This window comes from Asparagus officinalis, chromosome 1 (genome assembly GCF_001876935.1).
Source record: "Asparagus officinalis chromosome 1, Aspof.V1, whole genome shotgun sequence".
In the NCBI taxonomy this organism is placed as follows: Eukaryota; Viridiplantae; Streptophyta; class Magnoliopsida; order Asparagales; family Asparagaceae; genus Asparagus; species Asparagus officinalis.
In genome coordinates this window covers 127,898,994-127,911,240 of record NC_033794.1, presented here as the reverse complement: position 1 = coordinate 127,911,240, position 12,247 = coordinate 127,898,994, and the positions used below count along the sequence as shown (strand labels likewise).

Below are 12,247 nucleotides of genomic sequence, written 5' to 3'. Positions count from 1 at the left end.
AATTCTCTGTGAAGCCTAATATTGCTGTTGACTGACTTCTTTATATTTCCATAATCTCTGTTTCTTCATTATTCAGTTTGGGACAGTTAAATGCAATTTCTAGAACCCCTATTAGTTTTACCCCAAAAGCCCAGATTTTTTTCCCTTCGTTATTTAAACCCTAGATCACAACATGTCATTACCCATTCTGTTAAGTATTGGGTATTGGGTTAATAGGCTGTTACCCGTTAACCTTAACCCTATTTGTATGGCTATATATATCTCTCTTGTTATTCTCAATAAACAACAATTAGGGTTTTCTCAATTCTCTACATGGTATCAGAGAATGAAACTCTAGCCGTCACAAATCCTCATTCAAAACCCCTAGCCGTCGCATCTTCTCCTTGCCGCTGCTACAGTACCGCATCTGCTACAGTGCCACCTCTGCTGCTGCTACAGTATCACCGCCTCTGCTACAGCGCCCCCTACAGCGTGTTGCCTATTCCCTCGACATCTCAGTCTTCGAACTGATGAGAGGATGATTGTATCCCTCGACATTTCAGTCATAGAACTGATGAGAGGAAGAGTGTCTATTTCACGTTGTTGAGATATTTTACTTTTATTCTTGTTTCCTTCGAGAAACAAGAATATAGAAATTGAGCCTTTGTGCAAACAAAAGCCAGGGTTCTCTCCCTCAGGTGATCTCGCCTACGCAGCGTGAGGGCATGACTATCTATCACTCCGTCTCTAATTCTACTCCTGATCTGCTCTTAGTTTATGTTTCAAGAACGGATCTCTACTACTAATCTGCCTATTTGACTACTATTTGTCTCCTATTGTTGCTTAAAAATAAAAAATGACTACTACTTCGATGTCGGACATCTCCTCCTCTACTACTCCTATTGTTGCTAGTGAGACCTCTGCGCCCAAGGTAGTCTTGGGGACTACTATTAAATTGAATGGTACAAACTATCTGCTCTGGACACAAGCTTTTCGCATCTTCATTAACGCTCAGAGCAAACTACCACATCTTCTTGCATCTCCACCACCAACCTCAGATCCCACCTACAATTCATGGCTCTCATCTGATTATTGTGTTATGTCTTGGCTTCTCAACAGTATGGAAGCACAGATCAGTAGCAGCGTTATGTTTTTAACCACTGCGAAGGAGATGTGGGACAACCTAAAGATTATGTATGGGAACGAGAAGAATGTTTCCCGTGTATTTGAAATTTATGAGTGACTGTTTGCGCTCAAACAGGGAGATAAGTCGGTTCCGGAATTCTTTGGTGAATTGAAGGGACTGATAGACGAACTAGAGATGCATCAGCCTGCAGTAGCTGATGCACCGACGCTATTAGGGTATCATCATAATCTGGCAGTATCCAAATTTTTTTCTGGGTTGAACCCTAATTTACAGTCCCAGGTGAGGGGACAAATATTGGGTGGAGATATAATTTCCTCACTTACTGCTACATTTTTCGGAGTCATGCAGGTCTCTACTGGTGTTACTTCTGATACTATTGCACCATCTCCACCTACGATGGATCAGTCTGTCATGTTCTCTAATCGAGACAAAGGCCGCAGTCGTGGTCGTGATCGTGACCGTGATTCAGGGGGAGGACGTGGCTCCTTTGGTGGGAGACAAGGTGAATCTGATAAGGGCTCACGACATGATCATTGTGGGAGAACCAATCATATTTCTGAGAAGTGTTGGGAGAAGTTTGGTCGTCCTCAGTGGGCCAAGGTAGCTAATACAGAGTCGACTAACTCATCTATTTCTGTTACTACTTCTGATGGTCCAGCTGTTACTGTTCCTACTGTTCAGATTTTTCAGGCAGATTATGAGAGGTTACGTCAGCTAGAACTCTCTCAGAACATTCTTTCTGCTACTCATTCATCCTCTTCAGGTATGGATGCTTACATAGCTTCTTCTCACAAACCCTGGGTACTAGATTCTGGAGCCTCATCTCATATGACACGTATAAAGGATCACTTTGTATCGTTACATCTTTCTGATAAGTTTTCTTCTATCCGCATTGCTGATGGTCTCTTTCTCCAGTTCGTGGTGATGGAGTAGTTCATGCTACTTCCTCTTTAAAACTAACTGATATGTTATATGTTCTTAAATTTCCTGTTAGCCTATTATCCATTAGCAAGTTTACAAAACAAAATAATTGTAAAGTCACATTCTTTCCATCTTATTGTGTTTTTCAGGACCTAGCAACTGGGATGAAGATTGGTTCGGGGCATGAGAGAGGAGGTATGTATTATTTGGACGACAGTGTGTCAGAGGCTGGCCTTGTTGCATCACAGTCTGACTCCATTTTATTGTGGCATTGGCGTCTGGGTCATCCTTCACTACAAAAACTTAGATCGGTAGTTTCTGTTCAGCCATCTATTTTCTCTTTAGGTTGTGAGTCGTGTGAACTGGATAAGCACCATCGTGCTACTTTTCAGAGTCGAGTCGACAAACGTAATAGTTTTGCTTTTGAGTTGGTTCATTCCGATGTCTGGGGTCCTTATCCTTTGTGCAAGGTTTTCGATATTTTATTATCTTTGTTGATGATTTATTTCGCATGACGTGTCTTTATCTGTTAAAAGAGAGGTCAGAGGTCTCACACGTTATTGAACTCTTTTATAATGAAATAAAAACTCAGTTCTCTACTTATGTTCGTATTCTTCGTACTGATAATGCTTTGGAATATATGAAAAGTGATGTTTCAAAATTTTGTGCTCTTAATGACATTATTCATCAGACTTCTTGCTCTCACACTTCACAACAAAATGGAGCTGCTGAGAGGAAGCATAAACATATTCTAGATGTTGCTAGAACACTGATGATACATATGAATATTCCAAAGTATTTGTGGTCTGATGTTGTTCTCACTGCAAATTATTTGATTAATCGCATGCCTTCCTCTGTCCTTGATGGTTTAATACCATTCAATTGTATTTATCCTGATAAAAAACAATTCTCTATGATTCCTCGTGTCTTTGGTTCTACGTGTTTTGTTCAGGATTTAACTGCTGGTTTGGATAAGTTGTCATCTAGATCCATCAAATGTGTTTTTGTTGGATACTCTCGTACTAAAAAAGTGTATAGGTGTTATCATCCGTTCATCAGGAAATATTTTGTGTCTGCTAATGTTACCTTTTTTGAGTATGTCCTATATTTTTCGTCTGGTTCTACTACTATTAGCTGTCCACAGATACCACTACCTTCTTCTGTTCCTACTACTATTCCATTACCTGCTCCTGTAGCTCTTGTACCGAAGCCTCTACTGATATACTCTCGTCGTCCAAAAATACATGCCCATGAATCTGCNGCTGAACCTTCATCTCTAGCTGTCGGTCTATCTCATGTTGAGACCTCTATTCCTTCTGACTTAGATATCCCTATTGCTCTTCGAAAAGGTAAACGGTCTTGTCCGAAATATCGTATATCTTTTTTTGTCTCTTATGACCGTCTCAACCTATTTTTTCGTCAGTTTTCCTTGTCCTTGTCCACTGTATCTATACCTAGGTCATATGAGGAAGCTATGTTAGTACCAGCTTGGAAGCAGGCCATGGATGAGGAAATGAATGCACTACTTTCTAGAGGGACTTGGGACTTGGTTTCTCTTCCTACTGGAACGACTGTGGTTAGTTGCAGATAGGTGTATATCTTGAAATATCGCCCCAATGGGTCTGTTGACCGTTATAAAGCTCGCCCGGTTGCTAAAGGTTATACCTAGATATATGACGTCGACTATTTTGAAACATTTTCTCCCGTTGCTCGTCTCAACTCCATCAGAATTCTTTTCTCTGGTTGTTAATATGGATTGGGCGATGCACCAACTAGATGTGAAGAATGCTTTCCTTTATGGTGATTTGGACGAGGAAGTTTATATGGAGCAACCTCCTGAGTATGTTGCTCAGGGAAAGAATATTATCTGCAGGCTGAGAAAGATCATCTATGGGTTAAAGCAGAGTCATCGAGCTTGGTTTGATAAGTTCAGCAAGGTTATTTCTAATGTTGGTTTCCAACGTTGTCAGTCTGATCACTCTGTCTTTCTTCGACGCACAACAATTGGTTAGGTTATTTTAACCGTATATGTTGATGATATTCTGCTGACTGAGAGTGACTCTATTGCCTTATATGAGACTAAGGAGTATCTAAACCGTCATTTTATCACTAAGGACATGGGAAAGCCAAAGTATTTTCTTAGGATTGAAGTTGCATATAAAAAATATGGCCTGTTGTTGTCCCAAAGGAAGTATGTGCTAGATTTACTAGAAAAAACAGGTCTTTTAGAATGCAAATATGCAAACACTCCAATGGAGGCAAATGCTGATTTGTGGCTTGACGATACCTCTCTCCTAGATGATGTTGGACGATATAGGAGACTGATTGGGAAACTAATATATTTGACAGTTACCAGACCTGATATTACTTTTACAGTAGGTGTACTGAACAGGTTTATGCACAAACCTAGAGAGGTTCATTGGACAGCAGCTCTGAAGATTTTGGCATATGTCAAGAGTTGTCCTGGCAAGGGATTGTTATATAAGAAGCATGGGCATACTCACATTTCGGCTTTCTCTTATGCTGGCTACGCAGGAGACATGGGAGATCGGAAGTCAACCTCAGGATTTTGTACTTTTATTGGAGGTAATCTTGTGACTTGGAGAAGCAAGAAACAAGATGTAGTATCACGATCTAGTGCAGAGGCCGAATATAGAGCAATGGCTCACACTGCTTGTGAGATGGTGTGGCTAAGAAAGTTTATGACAGAACTTGGTTTTGTTCAGCCTGGACCAATACCAATGCATTGTGACAACCAGTCTGTCATTTATATTGCACAGAATCCTGTGTTTCATGAAAGGACAAAATATATTAAAGTTGACTGTAATTTTGTCAGAGATGCTTGGGAGAAGAAGATAGTATCTCTCATATTCACTCCGTCCTCACAACAATTTGTTGATATTCTTACCAAGGCTACTTTTTCAAAGATGTTCTTTACTATATGTGACAAGCTGGGCATGGTAGACATATATGCTCCAACTTGAGGGGGAGTGTTAAGTTAAGTATTGGGTATTGGGTTAATGGGTTGTTACCCGTTAACCTTAACCCTATTTGTATGGTTATATATATCTCTCTTGTTATTCTCAATAAACAACAATTAGGGTTTTCTCAATTCGCTACACATTCAATGCTATTCCTAAGGGATATGAACTTATACACCAAAAATATTTGCCTACTGGGAATGACCTATGCGGTCCGACAAATGGAACCTCATGACCTCTAATAGTGTTGTTGCTGCTTGCGATCGTACTGAGACAAAGCTATCAATTGTTGTGACCTCGCCACAATTGCCACTATCATTGTATCATTATATTGTGCTAGTCCAAAGCTCCTACTTGTGACATAATTCTATGGTTGATAATGGAAATTTTGAGTTTGATGCATCAATCCATAGAGAATAGTATACTTAGTTGTTAGTCATCACTCATCTCCTGTAAAATGTAAATATAGGTTTATCTTATCTAGACACTCGTATAGTAAATGTATCATTAACAATTCAGGAGGTACTGTTAGGAGGAATTTCTAATCTTTAAGCATCAATAGCTTGGGTGAGCAAAATGGCTTTTTTGTTGTCCATTGCTTTCTGAAAAAGGGGATGCTCCTAGGATTGACATTTATGCAAGGCATGCTTGTGTCTGTTGGAATTAGATCAAACCATGTTTCATTGTCTTTATTAGTGTATGCTGTAGCCAATATTATCTATTATATTTTCATTCACTGTTCAAGCCTCACTCAACACTTAGTTGGGTAAGATATGGAACACTATCCAGATTGAGAAAAAAATATTAGATGGAATTTCTATGATCTGCCATTCACCTGACACCAAAACTTGAGAAACTCCTCCATTAGACCATGAGATAACCTAAACCTGAACAGTATCTTAAACGGAAACCTCCTTAGTTTTGGCTATTTTGGTTCTCCTGTCAATATTTTTAGATACTTGCAGTTTGCTATGCATATAGTTCTCCATGTTTCTCCACTCTTAAACTCGTTATATCTCTGTCTTAACCACAATCAAACTTTTTTTTACAAAATGATGTAGTATCACATGTCAAATGGCCATTTCTTAAAATTGATCAATTTGAATAGTTTCATGCTCAATCTTTCACTTTGAAGCTGATAATATTTATTTAGCTGCACCATGACAATGTCCCAAATAATCTGGTGGTTGTTAAAATTGTAAGTTTGTGAATTTACCTCAGCTTAGTGCCTATGAATCAAAGCCCAGTGCTGCGTAAGTGAAACCTACCTTATTTTTTCGGGATGTAGTTGTTCGAATTGCACTATTATGTAATTAATTGCTAACTATCAGTGAAGGACACAATGAATTCGATAGTCCATTAATGTGCTTTATCTGGAAGTTAAGATATCCTCTTTATTCGTTGCATGACCCCATTTTAGCTCAACATAAAAAGTTTTGCTTTTGTGTTATATATGTAATGGTTTTTATATTTCCCCCCACATAATTGTAGGACCCGGTGCTACTATTGGAGGCATGTGTGCTACACGTTGCTCTGGCTCATTAGCTGTGAGGTATGGAGCAAAAAATGTTTCACTTTTTCTTTCTGAAGTTTTTTAAATTTGAACTACTTTCTATATATGTTCTGATTTAAGCTGCAAATAAGATCAGTATGTTGGACCCTAGAGGGGGTGATTAGGGTCAAGAGGCTCTAATATGCAATTTAAAACTCAGCACAAGCAAACCACAAAACAGAAGTGCAATCAAATAGAAAGAGATAGAGTTAGGAATCGTTATCCTTGACGCGCGATGTGTTAACGAGGTTCGGCCCGCTGACCTACGTCCCCGCTCCCCACTCTCGAGGAGAAATCCACTAACACATCCGGTTTGGAAGCCGGAACTTCGTCTACACAGCGATCCCATAAGATCTCTCTCTCACTACACAGTTTGATCTCACAGATCACACTCCCTCACAGTAGATCTCCACAGATCTCAACCACACAGCAGCAGAAGAAAAAACAAGCAAGAACCTCTCTTTACACAAGCCCCTATAGCAAAGAGAAGAGTACTGAAGCTGGGAAGTGAAACACACTTGAAACAGAGAGAAAAACAGAGTTTTGAAAATTTTCTCAGGAAACAGAAAAAGCTCTCTGGTTTTCAAACGTTAGGGCTTAGAGGAAGAAGAAGAGGTCTGGGGATTTTATAGGAGAGTTTAAATCATTTTAAAACAAAAAACAAATCTACCCAAATGAGATAATAATCTCTTCTTCAGACCCTCATCACAGACTGTGCCAATCACTAACAAGTGAAAGCACAGGGTTCGAGGCAAACGACCGTTTTAAAAAAGTCGCGGCTGAACAGAGGCAAAAATCGGTTGACCGAAGAAAATATCGGTCGACCGAAAAATACCTTCGGTCGACCGACCGAAAAAATCGGTCGACCGCCAGCAGCTAAGGAGTTTTGACAAAACATCCAGAGACTCATCGGTCGACCGGCACGGTCGACCGATTAAGGGTTGAGAAATTCGGTCGACCGTATCGATCGACCGACAACACTCTGGAGACATAGTGAAGAAAGGTCATCGGATCGGTCGACCGGACCGGTCGACCGATTTCTGACATATTCTGAAATCAGGTTATTTGACCAAGTTGAAATATTTCCAAAATATTCATTTGACCTCTGAAAATTCTGAAACTTTGTAAAATGTTTTTAATACTAAAAACAAACTGCTTGGAAAAAGAATTTTGCAGATAGGTACTCAAACTTGTGAAAAATAGTATTTTGTGAAAAACGCTTAAAAGCACAAGTTTAAAAACGTGTGTGTGATTCCCAATAGCTTCAAGTAAACTCAGTAACTCTTTGCCTACATTCTAGCACTAGAGAGAAAAACAAAAGAAAGCTAATATCCTCATATAGAGAGCAATATACTTGAGCTTTGATATAGCTTGAATCGGATGAAGCTTTTAATCGAATTTGACGTTCTTGAAATAACGTTGCTTGACCCATCGGACGCCCGCAAATTGACTGTCTTCACAAAGCAATCAATACTAACATGGTAGGAAGACAACCAATCCATACCAAGGATGACATCAAACTCGGACATATGCAACACTATCAAATCAACCACAAACTTCGACTCATCTAGACTGATAGTACACCTCCTACAAACACTCTCCAGAAGCGATATCTCACCTAAAGGGGTGGAAACTGATAAAAGGGTGTCTAACGACTGTGCTACGAGCTGGAGTCTAGACATAAAATCAAGCGAAATGAAGGAATGCGAAGCTCCCGAATCGAAGAGAATACGGGCGGGAAAAGAATTCACAAGAAACGTACCCTCCACCACTGCTCCGCTAGCTCCATGATCACGCGGTACTACCGCATATACTCTGCCTGTGGCTGGAGACTGCTCTGCTACTAGTGCTAGAGAATACGGTACTATCTGCCCCTGAGGAACCTCCTGAACTGCACGAATCTGCCCCTCAGTCCTCTGTGCTGCTGGCGGTGCTTCAAGTCTCGCCTGCTGGCCTTGAACTCTGCCCTGATGTCGCTGCTACTACTGGTTCGGGCCCTTGCCCTGCTGAGCTCCTGATGGTACGCTACGACACTCCGATGTCTTATGCCCGACCTTGCGGCAGTTATAGCAAACTCCCTGGAACTTGCGCTGCTGATGCGCTCTCTGATCATGCTGTGGTCCCTTCTTATGAGGACCTTGCTGCTGTTGCTGGGATCCAGAAAAAGGTCTCTTGTTCTTCCCCTTATCACCGGTCTGTCTTGTCTTGGTCTTCCCTTCCCTATCCTTCTGAAACATAGCAGTCTCAATCTCCTGAGAAGTGGCGGCCTCAGCTAAACGTCTGAGCCTGTCGCTCTCCTGTCTGCCACATGCCAGTGAAGTGTAGCAACTCCATAAATCTGCTCTCAAAATCTGCTACTGATATATCTCCCTGAGTCAACCGGGACAACTCAAGCTCCTTCCCAGTCCGTGCTGCAGAAGAAATATACTGCCCATCGAAGAAATAGACAAAGTCCTCCCATGTGAGGGTCATCCGGTGCTATGGAGTGAACTAAAGTCAGTACCATCTCCCGGCATCTCCCTTCAGACTGTAGGATGCCAACCTCTGCTTCTGCACTGAATCCACATTAAGTATATCGAGGGTGTTACTCACATCCTCCTTCCACTTGTGGGCTGCAAGAGGGTCTGCTGACCCCTAGAACTCTGATGCTCTCATCTTCTGGTACCTCTCAACCATACGGAGCCAAGCCTCCTGCTCTGTGGCTCTGTCTGAGACTGCTGGTGGAATGACTACAGGTGCGGCCTCTGGTGGTCTCTCGCTGATAGGAACTGCTGGTATCCCTTGTGGCTGATTTGATGGTGGTGGTGGTGGTGTCGGTGGTGCGATATGACTCGCCACAAACTCCTCAATTGCTGCCACCCTAGCTACGATGGGAGCCATGAGATCAATAAGGTACTGGGGAGCTTGCTGCGGCTCAGGTGGTGCCTGCTGTGCCTCGGGTTGAGTTTGCTGTGGCTCAGGTGGAGCCTGCTGCGACTCTGCCTGTCCAGCTCTCCGAGTACGAGGTCTACCACGTCCTGCCATCTCTCTGATTCATAAGAAAAACAAGAGTTCATGAGTCAAAATAGACATATACACATACATAGCATATCACAATATAGTTTTCACAACAATTTAGTATTCACACAAATACTTTAAGTTTACACAAAATAGTTGTCATAAAAAAATATCCTCAAATTTTGAGATATACGCATATATCGTCCTCACTCATACTAGGGAATCCTTACGGACTCTATACATGAATCCTAAGAAACTCTATCCTAGCTCCACGACTCGACACAGGATGATCCTAAGGATACTGGAACTAGAGCTCTGATACCAACTGTGACGCCCCTGGGTTCACACAAGGCTACAATCCAAGGTAAAACCAAGAATGTCAAACCTGCCATGCACCACACCGTGCAATAACATGTTTCACCATCACAATTAACATCTATCTAGTAGAATCAACAACTGGTGTAGGTACAAAACAGGTAAAAGACAATACAAGGAATACTGATGAAATGATAATAGTCACATAAATATCTCATCATCCAACAACATAGAAGTACATAGTCAAGATCTGAGTAGATAAACTGAAATACTCAACAAGTCTCAAATACAAACATCTGACGATAAGGATATAAGGCTCACAGCCTTTACAACTTCTAGAATAATACCCTCAAATGTCTAACCTCACTACAGTGGAGACCAAAGAAAATAATACATAGCTAGAAAGTAAAGCTGAACACTAATGTGGTCCGCTATCAACCTGCGGCTCTCCGTGCTCCTGGCTCGTGACCTGAAAGGGGGAGGGACAACGAGCGTCAAAGCGCTAGCGAGTAACATCACAACCAACCCCAAGGGAAAAGGGCTCGTTGTATAAGAAAATACAGATAATATATAATAGATCTAAAAATCATTGATCCTACTAAAGAGAGTTTTAGTATTTAGAAATTTACAACACGAGCATAGGTACGTCGAGCGAAATAATCCAAACAAGGAAACCCTCATGTATATACCTTGTATCTCAAATTGTAAATCTCTAAACACCAAACCCGAGGTTCTAGTACAGAAATAATAATAAAAGAAATACAGCAAACACCAGAGCATAATTACAGTGTGGTGATATAGTCAACGTAAATATCACAATATTTATTACATAAATATTGTGTCAATACCTTCATAAGTGTGGTACAAAATTTGCATAATCAGTATGTTGTGAAATGTGGTACAATAATCACACGCAGGAAGAAGAACCATGTCCGATGCAAGGTCCAACTATCGTAGTTTTCCAAACTCATGGAATAAATGGCAGTTGTCCAACACGAGGACTGAGAGGGATTATAGTCCAACACGAGGACTTCTTATGGATTATAGTCCAACACGAGGACTGTAGGGATTTGCATAAGGCCGCCACAAGTATGTAGTGAAATCTACTTATCAGTTTTCATAACCAAATCGGTATATGTGTCCCAAATTCATACCCTCAGGTCATCTATCATGCATGGACACTATCTCAAATTGTATATCCCTAAATACCAAACCCAAAATCTAATACAAGAAATATTAATAAAAGAAGGCAAACTCATCTCAGACTTAATTACGGTGTCGTGTCACAACTCATATAAATGTCGTGTCCAGCCTATGCAAGTATAGGTGCTGACTCTCAAGGTCTAAACTGATGTAGTGGGTGTCCAACACATGGACTACATATGTAAACGGTCCAACACATGGACTAAAAGTGATAAGTGTCCAACACATGGACTACACATCATAATTGCCCAATACATGGACTAGATGAGTTATATGAACAGATGCATATACCCTAATAATCTAGCATTGGTTTATGTTTTAACATCAAAAATTTAACTTTTATCACATCATGTTAAGATTCAAGCATGAAAACACATATTCAACATCATATTAAACATCTAACTAGTTATTTAACTATGGGGAAGGGTTTAGGTAAAGATAATCTTACCTTAGATATCGTTCTAAGCCTCTGAAATAACCAGCAACCAAAAAGAAGTGCAACCAAGCCGTTTTCCCCTTGCTACACGTTGATGATCTCGCCCTCGTGTCGATATTTGCTTCACAAAGCTCTCAAAATTCTCAACTTTAGGGCTAGGGATTCAGAGAGAGAGAGGAAGAGAGGCTGCTAAGTTTGAAACTCTAATATAAGCAACCAAGCTGTTTTCCCCTTGCTACACGTTGATGATCTCGCCCTCGTGTCGATATTTGCTTCACAAAGCTCTCAAAATTCTCAACTTTAGGGCTAGGGATTCAGAGATAGAGGAAGAGAGGCTGCTAAGTTTGAAACTCTAATGTAAGGATGTTAATTTTCGTAAAAACACATGTTTATATATATGCAAACCCAAAATAAAACCGTTTGACCCGAACCAGGAATCCTAATCTGACTAGGAAAATGATCTTCGGTATTTTAGCCATAACTTTTATGTAGGTGATCTAAGACTTGTTGGAAATCTCTTGAAGATACCTATAACTTTTGTCTTTTAAGTTTTTCCAAATTCCAACTACATCTGTGAGAAAAATATAAAATCTCTCCGCTGGTCATAAATTTCCAGATTTATACATCAAGCATGAATTGTGCATTTGCTCTTATATATATACATATATACATTGAATTGATCTCAAACCAATTCCTAGCATACTCAAACATCATAA

The 12,247-nt window shown here is 40.5% G+C and overlaps 2 protein-coding genes across 2 annotated transcripts in view; both read left to right on the top strand.

Annotated features, from left to right (window-relative positions):
• LOC109841561 (D-lactate dehydrogenase [cytochrome], mitochondrial-like) overlaps window positions 1-6,626 on the top strand; it is a 15,584-nt gene extending 8,958 nt beyond the window's left edge. The window contains exon 7 of the mRNA XM_020410524.1: window positions 6,520-6,626. Coding sequence (XP_020266113.1) covers window positions 6,520-6,626 — 107 coding nt within the window. The remainder of the gene's footprint in view (window positions 1-6,519) is intronic.
• On the top strand, window positions 4,148-5,050 carry LOC109841076 (uncharacterized mitochondrial protein AtMg00810-like). The gene has a single exon (XM_020409975.1). The coding sequence runs from the start codon at window positions 4,165-4,167 to the stop codon at window positions 5,029-5,031; it is 867 nt and encodes a 288-aa protein (XP_020265564.1). The 5' UTR covers window positions 4,148-4,164; the 3' UTR covers window positions 5,032-5,050.

What these genes read in the sequence shown, in the direction of transcription:
- LOC109841076 (XM_020409975.1), top strand. Translation starts at nt 4,165, where the DNA reads ATGGGAAAGCCAAAGTATTTTCTTAGGATTGAAGTTGCATATAAAAAA.